Below are 17941 nucleotides of genomic sequence, written 5' to 3' on the forward strand. Positions count from 1 at the left end.
CAGCGTTTCAGGCCCCATTCAAAGAACTACATTTGACAAAGTTTTATATTAGTCCAAGAGCCCCCACCCCATCTCCCCACACAGCCTTGCACAATGCTATCTTATTGGCATAACAACCTGTAGGGATGAAGGAAGTCAAGAGCCATAATCAGAAAACATGTGAGAAGGCCAGGCACAGTAGCTCACGCCTGTAATCCCAGCACTTTGGGAGGCCAAGGTGGGAAGATCACCTGAATCAGGAGTTCAGGAGCAGCCTGGCCAACATGGCAAAACCCCATCTCTACTAAAAATACAAAAATTAGCCAGGCCTAGTAGTGCATGCCTGTAATCCCAGCTACTCAGGAGGCTGATGCAAGAGAATCACTTGAACCCAGGAGGCAGAGGTTGCAGTGAGCCGAGATTGTGCCACTGCATTCCAGCCTGGGTAACAGCAAGACTCTGTCTCAAAAAAAAAAAAGAAAAGAAAAGAAAGAAAAAAGAAAATCCATGAGAAGGTGGCTAACAGTAAAACTTTTGTTCAGCAGTTTATCTTACTACATGGTTATTTTTGTAGACTCTTGGCATCTTTTATCCTAAGACACCCAGTGACACATGAACTATATATTATACATAAAGAAGAACAAAAAAGGGAATGCAGGTTATAACCATTGGCCCTTTAATTGAAGAGTCTAAAAACTAGAGGGCTGTAACAGAATACTAATTCTGCAGAACAACGGACAGAAACGTCAGGCAAGGCAAGTTTATCTTCATAACCTGGGCTCTCAGTTGGGGTGCTCTCTTATATTTCAATTGAATATCTGTTCTTAAACCTCCCTTCAACAGTCAGGGTGTCTGTCTATTTCATGGCTTCTAAAATTCTAACTGCAAAATAAATGACCATCTTATCATGTTTTCCCATGGCTATCAGGAGGATACAGCAATTTTATAGATTACTACATGGTCAAGAATCTACACATCTGATGTATTCCTTTCTTCTTCTTTACTTGATGCATTCAAAAGCAACCACTGGATTTTTTCAATGTAAAAAAATAAAAATAGATACCCGTGCCAAAATTCATGGGTGTAAACAGCCAACAGAGCCAAACTTACAAAGAAAATGAAAGATTTGTTTCTGGATAGTGGTTTTATTGGTAAAGATATAAGAAATATTGGCTGTATTAAAAACTCAGGTAATAAAGCACTAAGCTTGATTTTTGTATTGCTACAGTCTCTTTCTTCTAAGGGGAAGAAAATCTGCCCAAGAACAGGATGCTACCTGAGGAATTGTGCCGAATAAAGAAAAGGAATGGATGGTCGGCAGTGAAATTTTCCTCGGGCATCAACATGCAGAAAGTGGCGATGCCTGCTGTGGCAGCTGCTGCCTCTGTTCCCTCTTCATTCACTTCCACAAATGACTTGTGGACAATTTTTGATATAAAAATATCTCTGGCTCCTGACATGCCAGACAGATCAGCCTTGCTACTGTTAAAGAGATCCTGCACACCTAGGCGGGCGAGGTGGGAGTTGAGGGTGTAACTCTCTTCCAGTTTGAACCTGGGCAAGCTGACATTAACTTCAATGAAATCGAGATTCTCAGGTTTAGTCCACTCATGCAGCTTTTCCAAAGTCAACTGTTCCTCAATCTGCAATTAAAATAAGGTGAAAGAAGAAGTGATATCAATTTTACTTAAGTAAGGCAATAAAGTATTATTTGAATCAATGGACCCATAATATCAGTTGCTAGTTAGTTTCCTTCATGTTTTGTGCCAAAACAGTTTCCATTTGGAGCATTTTATTTCATTCTGGCAATTGATGAAATAGGGCAGAGGTGGTGTTCCAAGTCATCAAAGGTTCAAGGGACTTTGTACATTGGGTCCATCATCCACTCACCCACCCATCCACCCATTCACCCATTCAGCCACTCCATCCATCCATCCATCCATCCATCCATCCATCCATCCAGCTACCCAGCAACACAGCCACCCATCCATACATCCATTTATTCACCTATCCACCCACCCACCCATCCAACCATCTATCCACCTATTCATCATCCATCTACCCATCCACCCATCCATCCATCCATTCCCCTATCCACCCACCCACCCATCCAACAATCTGTCCACCTATCTATCATCCATCCACCCATTTACTCATCCTCCACCCATCCATCTACCCATTCATCCATCCATCCATTCATCCAGGGTTTACTAAACCCCTATCACAATGGATTACTGTGATAGGCCATGACAGCTGCTATTACTTCCGGGTTGAGTAGTGCTAGAAGAAATTTAAAATATTTCTTCTATTTAGTCTGAATCCAACTGAAGCTTAAGTAATATCTAATAACTTTAGCTCCTAGGTAAAAATTTAAAAGGAAGATTATGCACTGGATCTAGTTCCTCATCTGCAACGTGATGTGGACATTACTTACATCTACCTTATAGACTGTTGAGAGCATTAAATGAAATGATGTATATAAAGTGCTTGGCCCATAGTGCTACACAAATGTCAGCTATTATCATTACCATTGTTATAGCTATTGGACTGGAACAGAACCATCACTCTACTTGTTCTAATGGTGCTGATAATTCCTTTTTTGAGGCTAGAGATTTTCACTTTACAATCTGGAAAAAAACTAATGCAAAAATACAACCGAAAGAAAGACCACATTGGTTTTTATACAATGTATTAAAAGTCTGTACATGGAAGTGATTAATATTAGACCCCCCTTCCTGATAGCAAGTTTAGTTGGGGAGGAGACAGACAGCACAGAGCAGGCTAGAGTCCCTACATATAATGGAAGCCCCATACAAAGATCATATTAGTAAATAGGCCTAACGTGTCACATGAGGCTTTTTCTGTCCTGTACCCATTGAAAATTTAATTCACTATCTATATGAATTGTGATGAGAACGAACAGTGTAATAATAGAATTTCATAGTACATGATGAAGATATATGCTACACTATTTGGTGCTTTTCAATCTTTTTCCTCAGTAAAACAATCCTCATCTTACTGTAATTTCCTCTAAAGTTAATTCAAGAGCCTTTCCATGGGCTGCTACTAACAAGTATTATATTTAGTATAGATCTTTGATGACCCCATCACAAGTGTCCACTGAAAGTAGCTGGCCATCTTTCTCGAAAAATGAAATGTTAGCCGGGCACAGTGGCTCACAGCTGTAGTCCCAGCTACTCAGGAGGCTGAGGCAGGAGGATCGCTGGAAGCCAGGAGGTCAAGACCAGCCTAGACAACATAGTGAGACCTTGTCTCTATAAGTAAATTAAAAAAAAACAAAATTAACTCTGGGCTTTAGTGTAGTAAGTGTCGATGGGCTACATTTACAAAGGAATGACAAACTACTGGAAAATGCACCATCAGTGAACACTTAACAAGCACCTACCTACCACGCGACACACACACAGGAGGAACCACAAAGCATGAAGCCCAGGAGCCATACCTTCTTCAGGCCCGTGGACTCGTCCTCAATGTCATCTGGCAGCAGGATGACCATGCTGAGCTCCTTGCCTTGGTAAGGCAGTTCCAGCACACGGCACTTAAGGTCCTCGATGTAGCCATATGCAAATTTTTTCTTCTGATACATCATTTTCACAGTTTTTCTGTCTTTCTGAACAGTTTTAAAAAATCACTGAAATTATTCTCTGCATTCTTTTAGAGCAATGCATGACTCTGTACAGTTACCTCACCTCACCTTATTCAATCTGAATGGCGCATCCGTCGTGGCTTCTTTCATGAATTTATCCTGCCAGTTTCCCTTGAAATAGATGGCATTTATTAGCACGAGTTTAGTCATGTTATCAACCATGCCCGAAGCCAACAGTTCCGGAATTTTCCCTAAAAAAAATCAAGTTAGCGTAAAAAAAATACAAATTGGAATTCCAAATTTGAACTGACAACATACTAGCACGGAAATGCAATTCAAATATATACTTTCTACTTAATTTTCATTTAACAAGATATTAACTTAGGAAAGCCCTACTCACTAACATGTCTCTACTTTAAATATAACAACCTGTGGGACAGACCAGGATGACACACAAATTTCCCACAAAGGACTTGATATTTTAAACAAGTCAAATGTGCCGAAAGACTAAAGACAGGAAAAGTCTCATTTTCTGGACTGTATGATAAACAATGAGCCTTATTTTGTAACAACTATTCTTTTTTAGAAAAAAAAAATTCTTAATGAAGATATCTTTAGTCATCAGTAAATCACTTCATCAAATTGCTGAGTAGATGCCTACTCTCACAAAAAAAGGTTTAAACTATATCCAAAAGGCAGAACAAGACCAAGCATGGTGGCGCACACCTGCAATCCCAGTGCTTTGGGAGGTGGAGATAAGATTCCTTGAGCCCAGGAAGTCAAGGCTGTGGTGAGCCACGATCGCACCACTGCACTCAAGCCTGGGCGACAGAGCAAGACTCTGTCTCTTAAAAACAAAAAAACAAACACACAAACAAAGAAACCAGCAGAACATACTCCTTGGAAATAAAGGTCACCTTGGTGACCACAAGTATGGCCGGGAACAGTTCCCATAATGGAGGACAGGCCTTCTGGAGTGGGTTGACTAATACAGGACTATGCAAGAAGAGAGATGTAGTAAAGAAATAAATTGCACCCTAAGAGCAAGTCAGTCCCCACCTACCACAACTTTTTTAATGGACAAGATGTTGGCAAAAAATTTATGACCACGTAGTTTGTGAATATTGATTTCAGATATTTCCATGAAATTCCAGGACATTCCTTTCCATATGAGTATTAGGTAACTTTTGGCAGGCTGGATTCTCCTCAAAATTTTAATTCCTTTTTTGCTGTATTCAGCATTGGTTTTAACTTTATTTTTTATTTTTTATTATTTTTATTATTTTTTTTATGACGGAGTCTCGCTCTGTTGCCTAGGCTGGAGTACAGTGGCATGATCTTGGTTTACTGTAACCTCCACCTTCCGGGTTCAAGAGATTCTCCTGCCTCAGCCTCCAGAGTAGCTGGGATTACAGGTGTGTGCTACCACACCCGGGTAATTTTTTTTGTATTTTTAGTAGAGACAGGGTTTCATCATGTTGGCCAAGCTGGTCTTGAACTCCTGACCTCAAATGATCTACCCGCCTTGGGCTCCTAAAGTGCTGGGATTACAGGCATGAGCCACTGCGCCTGCCAATGTTGGTTTTAACTTTGAAATGTAACTTTAAAAGTTTTGGGGAGCTGATGAGAAAAAAGGATTTAGCTGTTTGAGTTAAATCATGTTTAAGTTTCCACTCTGGTGAACTTCTAACATTTGAGAGCTGTCCAGCAACGTGCAGTGCAGAGTTCACGCACCGGCAGCGTCCTCTGACTGTAACCACGATGTGCACCAGGACTGTGGGAGCTGGGGAGGGAATAACTGCAGGTGGGAAAGGTGGACTGAGGAAACGAATGACATGACCAGCGTTCCATTCTGCCCAGGCTCTCACCTTCTGTCTGTCCTTTGACCCACTGGTTTATGGTCTTCCTTGCGTCTTCAGAGGCATGCTGAAAATCCACACTGGCCAGGTCAGCACCATATGTTTTCTGAGTCGAAGCCAAGAACTCCTATTTAAAAAAAAGAAAAAGGAAACATATATAACTCCTACTACATATAGAAATTGTTTTCTAAAATCCCGAAAAGCAACAGAAATTGTCCTAAAAGGCTACAATTCCATGTAACACAAAATTTCTAACTCTTATAGTTTTTCTTATAGTAGTAAAAATCATTTAACATTAAATTTACTATCTTAGCCACTTTTAACTGTGCATTCCAGTAGTGGTAAGCCTAACCCTTATACTGTTGTTGTTACATAAAATTACCAATCTTTTCTGAACTTTGACTAAGATTTCACAAATACTGATTGTCCTCTTGCTTCAGTAAAACCTCCAGGAGCTATCTTTTCACTAAAAAGACTGTAACACAAAATCGCCATGTCAATTAAAGTTTGCATTCTGCCATGTTTGCCTTCTGTATTGTTTTTCTGAAAGTTTACAAATATTAAAAGTGACTTCCATGACTTGATTGTGCTGGAAAATATCTGCACTGTCTAGTGGGGTTTTAGAATGTGAAGGGTGAAGTACTTACAGGGAGGAAATTGTAAGTTTTCTCTCCATATAATCTATTAGCAAGTTTCAGAATATAAGACGCTCCACGTTTGTTGATATCAGCGTTCAGACTCTGGAATCTTGAATGAACCTCTTCAACCGTGTTGAAATGAAAAGTCTAAAATAAAGAAAACCTTCTTTCTACAACCATTTATTTTGAAACTATAAAGTGATTCCTTGGTGTTTCCTTCTATCAAATTAAATTAATGTGTTTTATTACTAATTATTGATGATCTCAAACCCAATACTTTATTAATTTGTCATTGCAGAACAAACAATAGGAAATCCAAAATTTATGGCTTTGTGAGACAGAATGATTACAACTTTAGACATTGCTTTTACATCACTCTTTGTTATACTTGCAGTTCCACAAATGTGGGTGGTTAATACACTAAATATTTATATATAAGACTGCCTTTTCCAAAGAAAATAATAAATGGTATGTTCATATTTATATTCTGTATCAAATATAATTTTACTGAAAGTTCTCAGAAATGAGCAGTAAAAATAGGACTCATCCTCTATTCAGAACCACAAAGATAGTACAGACTGAGGCTTTTAAAATTTTATTACCCTATTAACATCAGTAACTCACTTATTTTAAAATAACTTCCTTAAACTTAACATTCTGTCAAAAGTTTAATTCCCCATGTGTCAGTTACAAATCAAGAGGCCCTTTGTGATTTTATGAGACCTAGGCTGGTTCCTTTATGATTAAGACACAAAGAACAAAATTGCATAGGGTACAAAGTCCACATTACTCACCGGGATATGGAATGTTTGCACTGTGCCTATGCTCCAACTGCTTTAATGGAAATGCGGGAGGAGTCCTTAAAACTATTATTTGCTGAGGTTTTAAAGTCCCTGGAAAGCCTCAAGCTGGGAACTTATATAACCCAGCAAGAAGCAACTAACAATTAGCAATAGAGGTTTTTTTTTCTAAATGGATTTTAAAAAAATCTTTAAAATGCTTTCATATCTAAAGCAATGAGTAATAGAAGCTTCGCAGCCCCTTTAACTTGGATCCTGGGCTGCACCTTGCCAAGGAACAGGTGCAGTGTAATTTGCGGCAGGTATGTTAGAAGAGCCTCCACTTTTACTACTCCTTTCTGCTGGGCTTTGAGAGAGAGAGCTAGAGTTCTCTTCTCAGAATTAAAGAGTACCAAGCACAGAAGTCCCCTTTATGTCCATTAAGGACAAGAAGGAAGGCTGGGCATGAGAGTGACCTGTCACATCGCCAAGGGCTGGGTCCTGCTCCTGAAGCTGCTGGGTCTCCCCCTTGCCTCTCCTGCAGGGCGTGCTGTGCCACAGCCCACTGAGCCATGCTCTGCACCCTGGGACTATAGAACCACAGGGTCACTTTTTCTCTTTTCCTTGCAAAAAAGCAATGCCACTCTCTCCACTATAATGCATTCCCTATGTCTTATTCCTCTCATTATGCTTGAAAGTAGTGTTATGTAACAGGAAATATTTATGAGTTGCATATCATATGCAAAGCAAAAACTGGAAGCTGCTAGCTCAGGAGGATGTAGTATGGCTTTCAGGAAAGCTGTCAGATTCATCCACTGGAACAGAAGCCTCGCCCTACAGGGATTTTTGTCAGCTTTGCTTACTGCTGTCTCCTCAGCAATACGAAAAACAGTTCCTGGTATGTGGTAAGTACTTAGGAAAAACCTGATGATGAATGAAAGCCTGCATACAAGTGTGACTTTTCTGAAAGTCTGATCTCATAAAAATGCGGTTTTGAAAACACACTGTAAGAGCTCAAAGGCACAACCTTTCCCTACAGACTGTCCATTCGTACGGAGATGGGAGGAAAGCAGACCCTTTTTGTTGTTTCTGCTGACCTTGGACAGCTGTGCTGCCGTGTTACCTCTGGTCCCCAGAAAAACCATGGCCATAGCAGATGAGATGCTGAAGGGAGAGATGAAGATGTTTCCAGCCGGATTGTTCTCACTCAACGTCAGGAACAGGTCCAAGGCGAAGCGGGTGTTTGCTGAGCTCAGCTGCTCCATGGTGAAAACTGCAACACAGAACAGGGTCCCCATGGTGCCCACTGCCCATGCCAGCAGATTAGGCAGCACTATTTCTCCAGAAGCTTCCTCAATTTCTGCCAACCGCCCTGTGGCATCCTGGATCTTGTACTTTCTCCCCGCTTTTTTATTCCAGCAGGGCAAGAACACTTTCCCAGGCCCACAAATGTGGGACCATTCTAGCCAAGGACTCAGCAGTTACAGGGGATTTTAGGGCACCCAGGGTGCCCTAAAGGGCTCTGACCCTTGCATACAGGTGAGTCTGGGGGTGGGGTGAGGGTAGGACAAGCCCCAGCCACCCCACCTTTGGCATAGCCACCGAGCCCTGGGTCCTCCCAACCTATGTGTGGGAGCGCACGTGCTTCTGAGCCTTTGATTCAAGTCTCTGATTCATTGGGCAATGAATCCATTGCCTACCCTCACCTGAACTAACAGCATTCTATCAGAGACTCAGCTACCTACTGTGCATTAAAACTCCAGCAAAGGTATCACTGTAATTATTATAATAATATAATTCTTCCTTATTTTTGAGATTCAAAAGGTATAAGAGGTCCGGTGCCCAGAGCCGGTGTAGGATGTGCCAGTTTGGAAACCCACCACAGTCCAGGGTCTGGCGGTGCAGCATCCCATCCGCCACCCACTAGCCCATCTTGATCTCCACTCTCAGAGCCCTAACTTCCCCCAAGGACAGGCAAAGAAGAACTGTGCTGGCTGCTCGGCATGTAAGTACAAAGCTGATTTCTCCTTGTTGTGAAATCGTCTCTAGAATCGCACGGGGTTCCTCCTCTCTCTCCCTGCAGCTGCAGATAGAGGAGCCGCGGCTTGGCCCTGGGCTGCCTGGAAACTGTCACAAACAGCTCTGGGAGGAAGGGAATTCAGCGAGAAGGGACAACATTCTGATCTCAGGTTTCAGTCTTGCCTTCCGCCTGCATCTGTCGTCCTCCCTCCCTCCCTCGCAGGCTGGCCCGGCCTGTACCCAGGCAAGGGCGGGAGATCAGAGGTCGTCTGTCTCAGACGGCGCGCCCGGAAGGGATGGGGGCGCGAAGCTGGGAGGGAGGAGGGTGCAGGGAGCTGCGGGTCTGATGGGCCTGAGCCCGGGGGGTGGGGCCCGCTGGGCTGGAAGCTGAGCGAGGGAGCCTGGCCTCTCCCACTAGCCCGCCCCGCGCCACCGGTCCGAGGCCCGGACTTACCCGATAGGCCGCCGAGGCAGGCTCCAGGCTCCGGGCTCCGAGCTGGGTGCGGGGTCTGGCAGGAAGCACCAAGGGCCGCTGCCCTTATAGCAAGCGGAAGTGTCACCCGGGCCAGCAGCCGCGGGCGTGGCGGCGGCCCTGCCCTGTGACTGCCAGGCAGTCAGAGCAGCCGAGGTTGCCTAAGTGGAAGCAGAAGTGAGCGTGTCTTCCGGGCAGCGCCCTCCTCAGGGCAGCGGCGCCTTTCTCAGCTCAAAGCCTTTCCTCGAGACTCTGGCAAGGACCTGAAAAGCTTTTTTTTTACTAAGGTGTGAATGACTGAGACGACATATTGTGACACCTCTTAGAGGGCAAATGACTCCTTTTGAGTCCCATCTATATTGGGAGCCCCTTTAACTTGAATCCTGGGGATCTTGCACAGGGTAAAAAGAGGGGCCCCCAGAATCAGATAAAACAGAACCAGTTCCAAACACCTGCCCTCTGTTTCCAAGATGACAGCTTGCTGCTGCATCCTCAATGGTGGAAAGTGGACGGGCGAAAGGCGCCAAATCTCATGTGAAGTCTCTTGTATAAGGGACTAATCCCCCTCTTGGGGAAGGTGCCCTCATGATCCAATCACCTCCTAAAGGCACCGCCTCTTAGTATTGCATTGAGGATTGTTTCAGCATGAATTTTGAAGGGAACACAGCCATTCAAAGCATAGCATTCTGCCCCAGCCCTCCAAATGCATGCCCTTCTCACATACAAAATGCATGCATTGTATCCCAGTGGCCCCCAGAGTTCCAGTATCAACTTTAAAATGTAAGTCCAAACTCTCACCTACATATCTTCTAAATTAGAAAGGCATAAGATTCAAAGTACAATTCATCCTAAGCGAAATTCCCCTCCAGCTATGAGCCCGTGAAATCAAATAGGTTACATGCCTTCAAAATATAGTGGTGAGACAGGCATAGGATGGACATTCCCATTCCCAAAGGGAGAAACAGGCAAGAAGAAAGGAGTATCTGGTCCCAAGTAAGTCCAAACCCGACAAGGCAAACAGCATTAAATCTTGGGGCTTCAGAATAATCTTCTTGGATGCTGTGTCCCCCATTCCAAGCACATGGGGGTGGGGACTGGGTCCCCTAGGCTCCAGGGGATCCACTCCCATGGATTTGCTAGGTGCAACCCATGCAGCCGCTCTCACAGGTTGAGGTCTAGGTTCTCACAGGATAGACTTGCATGCTGGTGGCTGTACAGTTCTGGGTTCTCAGGGACAGCCCTGTTCCCACAACTCCACTAGATATTACCCTAGTTGGGGCTCTCTGCAGTGGCCCCAATCCCACTGCTCCACTAAACATTGCCCTAGTGAGGGCTTTCTGCAGCAGCCTCACCTCAGCGACAATTCTCTGACTGGGCCCCCGGGCTCCCCTAGACATCCTTTGAAATCTAGGTGGAGGTGGCCGTGTCTCCATGGTTCATGCACTCTGTGCACCTGCAGAGTTAGCATCATGTGGACACTGCCGAGGCTTACAGGAAGGGTGGCCTGACAAGGGCCTGCATAAGCCACACCTGGGATGGTGGCCAAAGAGTGATGGTGGGGCGGGGGTGGGGGCAGAGACTTGAAGCAGCCCTAGGCAGCAAGCCCCAAGGTTCCATGGTGTCCTGAGTCCTCCCTTAAAACCATTCTGCCCCCAGGGTCCTGGCACTCTGGGACGGGGATGGGAATCCAGCACCAGTAACCTCAGAAATGCCTTTGGGCTCATTCTTCCATTGTCTTGATAAATAGCATCTGGCTTCCTTCTATACATACTCATCTCATTACCAAATGTGAGCCTGGCCACACTCTTGGTGTTCTCTCCCAAACATGCCTTTTCATTCTTTACATGGCCAGGCTGAGAATTTTCCAAAACTTTAAGCTCTGCTTCCCTCTTGATTATAAACTTCGTCTTTAATTCATTCTCTTTGCCTACATTTTACTATAAGCAGTCAAGAGAAGCCATGCTGCACTCTCAACTCTTTGCTCAGAGATTTCTTCCACCAAATATCCTAGTTTATTGTCTTGAAGTTCTGCCATTCGGAAAACACTGGGACACAGACACAATTCAGCCAAGTTCATTGCCACTGTGTAACAAGGATGACCTGTCCTCCAGTTTCCTTTTAAGATCTCATCAAAACTGTCTTTATCATGTATACTTCTAACTGCATTCTGATCGTGACCACTTAATTAATCTCTAAGAAGATTTAGGCTCTCCCTACAGCTCTCCTTGTCTCCTGAGCCCTCACCCTTAATTTCCCTTAATTATGTTCATGTCTATATAGGCTTTTTCCAGCATGCATCTCCAAATTCTTCCAGCCTCTACCCATTACTCAGTTTCAAAGCTGTTTCCACATATTTAGGTATTAGTTATAGCAACATCCCACTTCTCAGTATCAATTTCTGTCATAGTCCATTTGGGCTGCTATAAATAAATACCTGTGATTGGGCAATTTATTAAAAACAGAAATGTATTGCTCACAGTTCTGGAGGCTGGGAAGTCCAAGAATAAGGGCACCAACATATTTGGTGACTGGTGTGGGCTGCTCTCTGCTTCCAAAATGGCACCTTGTTGCTGCATCTAAGGGGAAAATATACTGTATCTTCACGTGGTGGTGGGAGGGATGGAAAGGGATGAATGCACTCCCTCAAGGGCCCAAATACCACCCATGAGGGTTCTGCCCTCATGACTGAATCACTTCTTAAGGCTCTACCTCTTAATACTATCACATTGCTGATAAAGTTTCAACATATGAATTTTGGGGAGACACATTCAGCCCATAACATCTCTTCTGCCACGTGAGGACACAACATTTGTCCCTTCTGCCTTTCCCATGAAATGAGAACACCGCAAGAAAATGCCCTCATCAGACACTGAGTCTGCACCTGCAGATCTTGAACTTCCCAGCCTTGGACTTCCCAGCCTCCAGAACTGTAAGAAATAGATGTCTAATGTTTACGAGATGTTTTGATAAAGCAGCAGGAAAAGACTGAGACGGGGGCTCTTCTTGAGAAGCTGGCCTTGTTCTTATCCCTCCTGTCTAGGAGAAATGTGTGGACACTGCCACATTACTGCCCCCTGAGTCTTCCTAGCCCATCTCATCCTAGAATAATATGGAGAAGTGTCAGTCTCCTAAGCGTTTTTCCTTATTCTCCTCCACCTTGAATTATTCCTGAATTATTCCTCCTGCCTCCAGCTCCTGAAAGTAGAACTTAGACTTTTTCTGGCTGTTCAAACAAGCTGCTACTATCACCCAGAACTCTCAGAAGCATCTTGAGAAATTTTTTCTTCACTCTTCAAGTCATTTTGAATTAGCTTGTTTTCTTGTTCAGTTTAAGAAACTGCTATTAAGTGAATAGTGACACTTTTAATAAACTTGCAGCATGGTGAAATTAAAAATCTCACAATAGCGTTTTGTAAATATGTTAAATATAATTCTTGTGGGTAAATTATTTCCATGTAGTGCTCACTGGGTAATATATTTTGTTTTAGGTACTCACTTCCTCGAAAGATAAAATGTATAGTAATCCACTAGCAGTTCAGCAATTGGAAACATTTTAAACTCAAAAAAAGCAATTTTTGTGTGCCATAGCCTATATTTACTATAGCAAAGGAGAAATATGAAAATAATAATTACACTTGTTTTTAATAAATAATTTTTTCAGCCTGGGCAACATAGGGAGACCCTATCTCTAAGAAATTTTAAAAATTAGCTGGGTGTGGTGGTACACACCTGTGGTCCCAGCTACTTGGGAGGTTGAGGTGAGAGGATCACTTGAGCCCAGGAGTTGCGTGAGGCTGCAGTGAGCTATGATCGCGCCGCTGCACTCCAACCTGGGTGACAAAGTGAGAACCTGTTTCAAAAATAAAAAAAAAAAAACACCAAAAAACTAATTTGTAACTTATAGACACAGCTAGAAAAATAACACAAAATCATTTTACAGATAACGTTTTCTTATAATAGTCTGAGAATTTTGGGTGAGACTAATTTCATGACAGTGAATAATTTTGGCCCCTGGACAGTGGTTGCAGATAACAAGACGCTTCCAGGAAAATCTAAAATCATTTACATTTTCCTATCTTAGGCAGCTTACGTGATTGAAATGAGAGAAACAGATAAAATAATCTCTCAGGGTTTCTTCTTTTTCTTTTTTTTTGAAACGGAGTCTCTTTGTGTTACCCACACTGGACTGCAGTGGCGTGATCTTGACTCTGCTCACTGCAACCTCCGCCTCCCAGGTTCAAGCGATTCTCCTGCCTTGGCCTCCTGAGTAGTTAGGACTACAGCTGTGCCTCACCACGCCCAGCTATTTTTTTTGTATTTTTAGTAGAGACAGGGTTTCACGATGTTGGCCAAGCTGGTCTCGAACTCCTGACCTCAAGCAATCTGCCCTCCTCAGCCTCCCAAAGTGCTGGGATTACAAGCAAGCCACCGCGCCTGGCCAAGGTTTCTTTTAAGTCTTTTATTTTCTGCCAAATAATGGAAGAAATCTAGCATTAAAATTTCAGCTGTGCAACACAGCTTCATCCTCCAGAGGGCAGAATTCCATCATTTACAAAATACAAATCACTGGCTTCCGCTGAGACAAATGCCAGGACATCATGTAATTTCTCCTCTTCAGTCAAGCTTAGTCCTCCTCACTGGGGTAGCTAGAATGTCTGTAATTTAATTTTCTCTTGCAAATATCCATGTAAGCAGTCCGCTGGGGACTTCCTCTGACCTCCTCTTTCCCCCTCATTTCACCAGCTTCCTTTCAGTGCCTCACCTTAGGAGGCTCATTTTCTTTCAGGTCTGTCCCTGATATTGCCTCTTTCTAGACGACTCACCCCTTCTTCTAATTCTGATCTCGGCTCAATGCCACCTCTTCCCTGAGACCTTCCCTGGTTTCTGTTCTCATTCCGAGTTACTTTCTGTTTGCTTTGTAGCCTCAGTCACCATCAGAAACTGGTTGTCTATCTCCTTCAATAGAACACAACAGCAGGAGAATAAGGCTTTGACCCAGTTGTTCACTGCTGCATCCCCCAGTGTCTAAAACACCTGGCATATAATAGTTGTTTAGGAAATTTTGCTGAATAAGTGAATGAAGGTTATATCTCAGAACAAACTAAGTCCTGTGGACAGATGATATGGCATTGCTCAGTTCAGTTTCTTGATGAATGATAAGGAGAATAAAAAGCTCTCTAAACTGTATGGATAGAATAACTATAATGTGAATGAAAATGGAGCCCCAACAAGAAGAATTCAGGTCCCAGTATAAATAGCAAGATACAGGAAACAAAGTACATGACAGAAACGATCTGCATGGCATAATCACGGTGCAAAAAAGTTTGCCTGGGAATTCAGAACAAAGAAAGAGGCGTTTACCGAAGCCTCCAATTATTACTCTGAGGACAAGATAAACAAGAGTAAGCTGATATTATAATAAAGGATTGGCCGGGCGCAGTGGCCCACGCCTGTAATCCCAGCACTTTGGGAGGCTGAGGCAGGTGGATCACCTGAGGTCAGGAGTTCAAGACCAGCCTGGCCAACATGGAGAAACCCCGTCTCTACTAAAAATACAAAATTAGCCAGGTGTGGTGGTGTGCACCTGTAATCCCAGCTACTCAGGAGGCTGAGGCTCGAGAATCGCTTGAACCTGGGAGGCAGAGGTTGCGGTGAGCCAAGATTGCGCCACTGCATTCCAGCCTGGACAACAAGAATGAAACTCCGTCTCAAAAAAAAAGGGATTCTTAGCTGGCTATAGAAATGACCTAAAATTGCCAGGTGCAGTGGCTCATGCCTGTAATCCCAGCACTTTGGGAGGCTGAGGCGGGTGGATCATCTGAGGTCAGGAGTTCGAGACCAGGCTGGCCAACATGGTAAAACCCTGTCTCTACTAAAAATACAAAAATTACCTGGGCATGGTGGCGTATGCCTGTAATCCCAGCTACTCCAGAGGCTGAGGCAGGAGAATCGCTGGAACCCGGGAGGCGGAGTTTGTAGAGAGTTGAGACTGTGCTACTGCACTCCAGCCTGGGCAACAGAGTGAGACTCTGTCTCGAAAAAAAAGAAATGACCTAAAACTGTGGCTCACTTGGGAGGGAGGTCTCTCAAGGTATACCACAGGGCTCTGCCTGTGTGTGGTCCTGTCTCACCCTCTCACAAACAACTTTGATGGAAGCATAGAGGGCCACAAAGAAGAAATTTTCAAATGGCACAAGCCTATTGCAGTGGATGACAGAATTGAGATTTGAAAGAACTCTGCTAGCTGAAATGTCATCCCAGACCAATATGAAGAAATGTAATAATGACGATATAGATGTTTTAAATTTAGATTAAAAGAAATCAATTCTGCCAATGCCAGAAGTGGGAGGCCTATTTTAGTAGCACTTCACATGAAGAAAAATCTGAAATTTTAACTGACCACAAACTCAATATTCACCAATATGGTGAGGAAGGTTTTAGCACTGATAGAAGCATAGCAGCCACATCCAGTAAGGGGGTAGGGGTCATGCCCCACACTCTGGCCTGACCTGTTTAGAGAAGGCTTTCAGATGTGGGTGCCACCTATAGTCAGAGGGAGATGAGGGTGATATTCTGTGGGGGAATTTCGGAAGGAATTGGATTTGCTTCACTCAGAGGGTAAGACTCTGAAATGAGAGAAAGCCATCAGGTAGATCTGGACAATACAACACGGAAATTCGAAGGAAGCTTTCGTGGCAAGAGGACCTGGGTCTGAATCCCAGTGCTGCCTCTTACTGGTTGGGTCCTTGAGGCGAATTTTCATATCCTCACAGACCCAGCTGCATCATCTATGACTGGGGATAGTAATGGCAATCTCCTAAGGTTTTTGGGTGGATTAAACGAAGTGTCTGTAAAGGTTAGGATCAATCTAGATACAGTCCAGAAGGCGGTTAAGAGCACTTGCCTCATCTGTAGTGCACGTGCAGTACAACTGGTTGTTGGAGCTCAGGCTGCCTAAGTGTGTTTCAGGTGTGGCAACAGGAAGCCGAATGCAAATGAGAGCATGTCGTAGGAGCCACAACCTCTAGCTCGACCCACTAGCGACACACAGCACAGTTCATGACAGACACTTACCAAGCAGTAAGACTTGGCGAGCCTCTGCCCTTCTGGGTGAGGGACAGACCAGAATGTTTGTTCCAACACAGCTGGGTGGGGAACACCTAGTCAACCTTCCATAAGTGTAGATGCTGTCGCATGGAGCACTGTGTCACGGACAGCAGGCTCCTTCTGCATGGCTCTGGGGACTAATGATGGATGTGTCGGAAGCAGTGTGATGTCCAGAACTTTCTCGTACACAGACGGGAAGCCCTCCATAGAAACGCGATGCTCGTTTTTGTCACCGAAGCCAACTTGATAATCTACCCAAGGATAGTAAAGAGGAAATTTCTACTTTGGACCAAAGAGTGCATGAGTTAACATCAAAGTTCTAAATGTTCTTCTTAATTCTAAAGTGTCTATGAATTCAAGTTGGGCTACGTTTTTGTAAGGAACCCGCAACAACCCAGCACTCTGGACAGGTTCAAGGGACAAAGCAGTGGCAGAGGCATCTGCTTTTTAAAAGCATCTGGGGCCAGGCACAGTGGCTCACGCCTGTAATCCCAGCACTTTGTGAGGTCGAGGCAGGTGGATCATCTGAGGTCAGGAGTTCGAGACCAGGTTGGCCAACATGGTGAGACCCCCCGCCGCCGCCCGTCTCTACTAAAAATACAAAAAGTTAGCCGGACGTAGTGGTGCACGCCTGTAATCCCAGCTACTTGGGAGAGGAGAATCGCTTGAACCCAGGAGGCAGAGGTTGCAGTGAGCTGAGATCATGCCCCTGCACTCCAGCCTGGGCAATAGTGTAAGACTCCGTCTCAAAAAAATAAATTAATTAATTTAAAAATTATATATATATATATGTATATGCATCTGGGAGCCTTGATGTAGGACTCTGTGTAACAGCTGCATTGTAGGGATGGCTCAGACCTGAGCTCCACACCAGGGTGCTCAGTTCCCACCCCAAGTGTTGACCTGGGGATCTGCTGGGGGACAGCCTTCGGGACCATTTCCCCATCTCTTCTGACATTTCCTTTACAGGAAAAGCAGAGCAGAATATGTAACTCATTTCATTTCCTTAAGCACTCTCTCCTCAGTATATGTTTTTTAATCGTTTTTAATTTTTATTTTAGTTTTTTGAGACCAAGTCTCTCTCTGTTGCCCAGGCTGGAATGCAGTGGCGCGATCTCAGCTCACTGCAACCTCCGTCTCCCAGGTTCTAGCAATTGTCCTGCCTCAGCCTCCCAAGTAGCTGGGATAATTTTTTGTGTTTTTTAGTAGAGACAGAGTTTCGCCATGTTGCCCAGGCTGGTCTCGAACTCCGGACCTCAGATGATCCACCCACCTCGGCCTCCCAAAGTGCTGGGATTAGAGGCATGAGCCACCGCACCCAGCCTGTTTATGATACTATGAATTTCAAGGCTACTTAGAGTTTCAGTAAGTTCTAGCTAAAATGTAAAAATTTAAGTCTTTTTTTTTTTTCTTTTTGGAGACAGAGTCTTGCTCTGTCACTCAGGCTGGAGTGCAGTGGTGCCATCATAGCTCTCGCTATA

General features: G+C 44.1%; 1 protein-coding gene across 1 annotated transcript; it reads right to left on the reverse strand.

The window, feature by feature from the left end:
• Positions 1 to 632: 632 nt before the first annotated feature.
• Positions 633 to 9545, reverse strand: SERPINB1 (serpin family B member 1). Its single transcript, XM_003272192.4, has 7 exons — positions 9336 to 9545; positions 7960 to 8135; positions 6093 to 6230; positions 5455 to 5572; positions 3695 to 3837; positions 3443 to 3610; positions 633 to 1622 (listed from the first exon to the last, which is right to left on the reverse strand). Exons 2-7 carry the CDS (start codon positions 8125 to 8127, stop codon positions 1218 to 1220), a joined length of 1140 nt encoding a protein of 379 aa, XP_003272240.1. The 5' UTR covers positions 8128 to 8135; positions 9336 to 9545; the 3' UTR covers positions 633 to 1217.
• Positions 9546 to 17941: the final 8396 nt, after the last annotated feature.

The sequence above is a fragment of the Nomascus leucogenys genome, chromosome 8, assembly GCF_006542625.1.
Source record: "Nomascus leucogenys isolate Asia chromosome 8, Asia_NLE_v1, whole genome shotgun sequence".
Lineage (NCBI taxonomy): Eukaryota > Metazoa > Chordata > Mammalia > Primates > Hylobatidae > Nomascus > Nomascus leucogenys.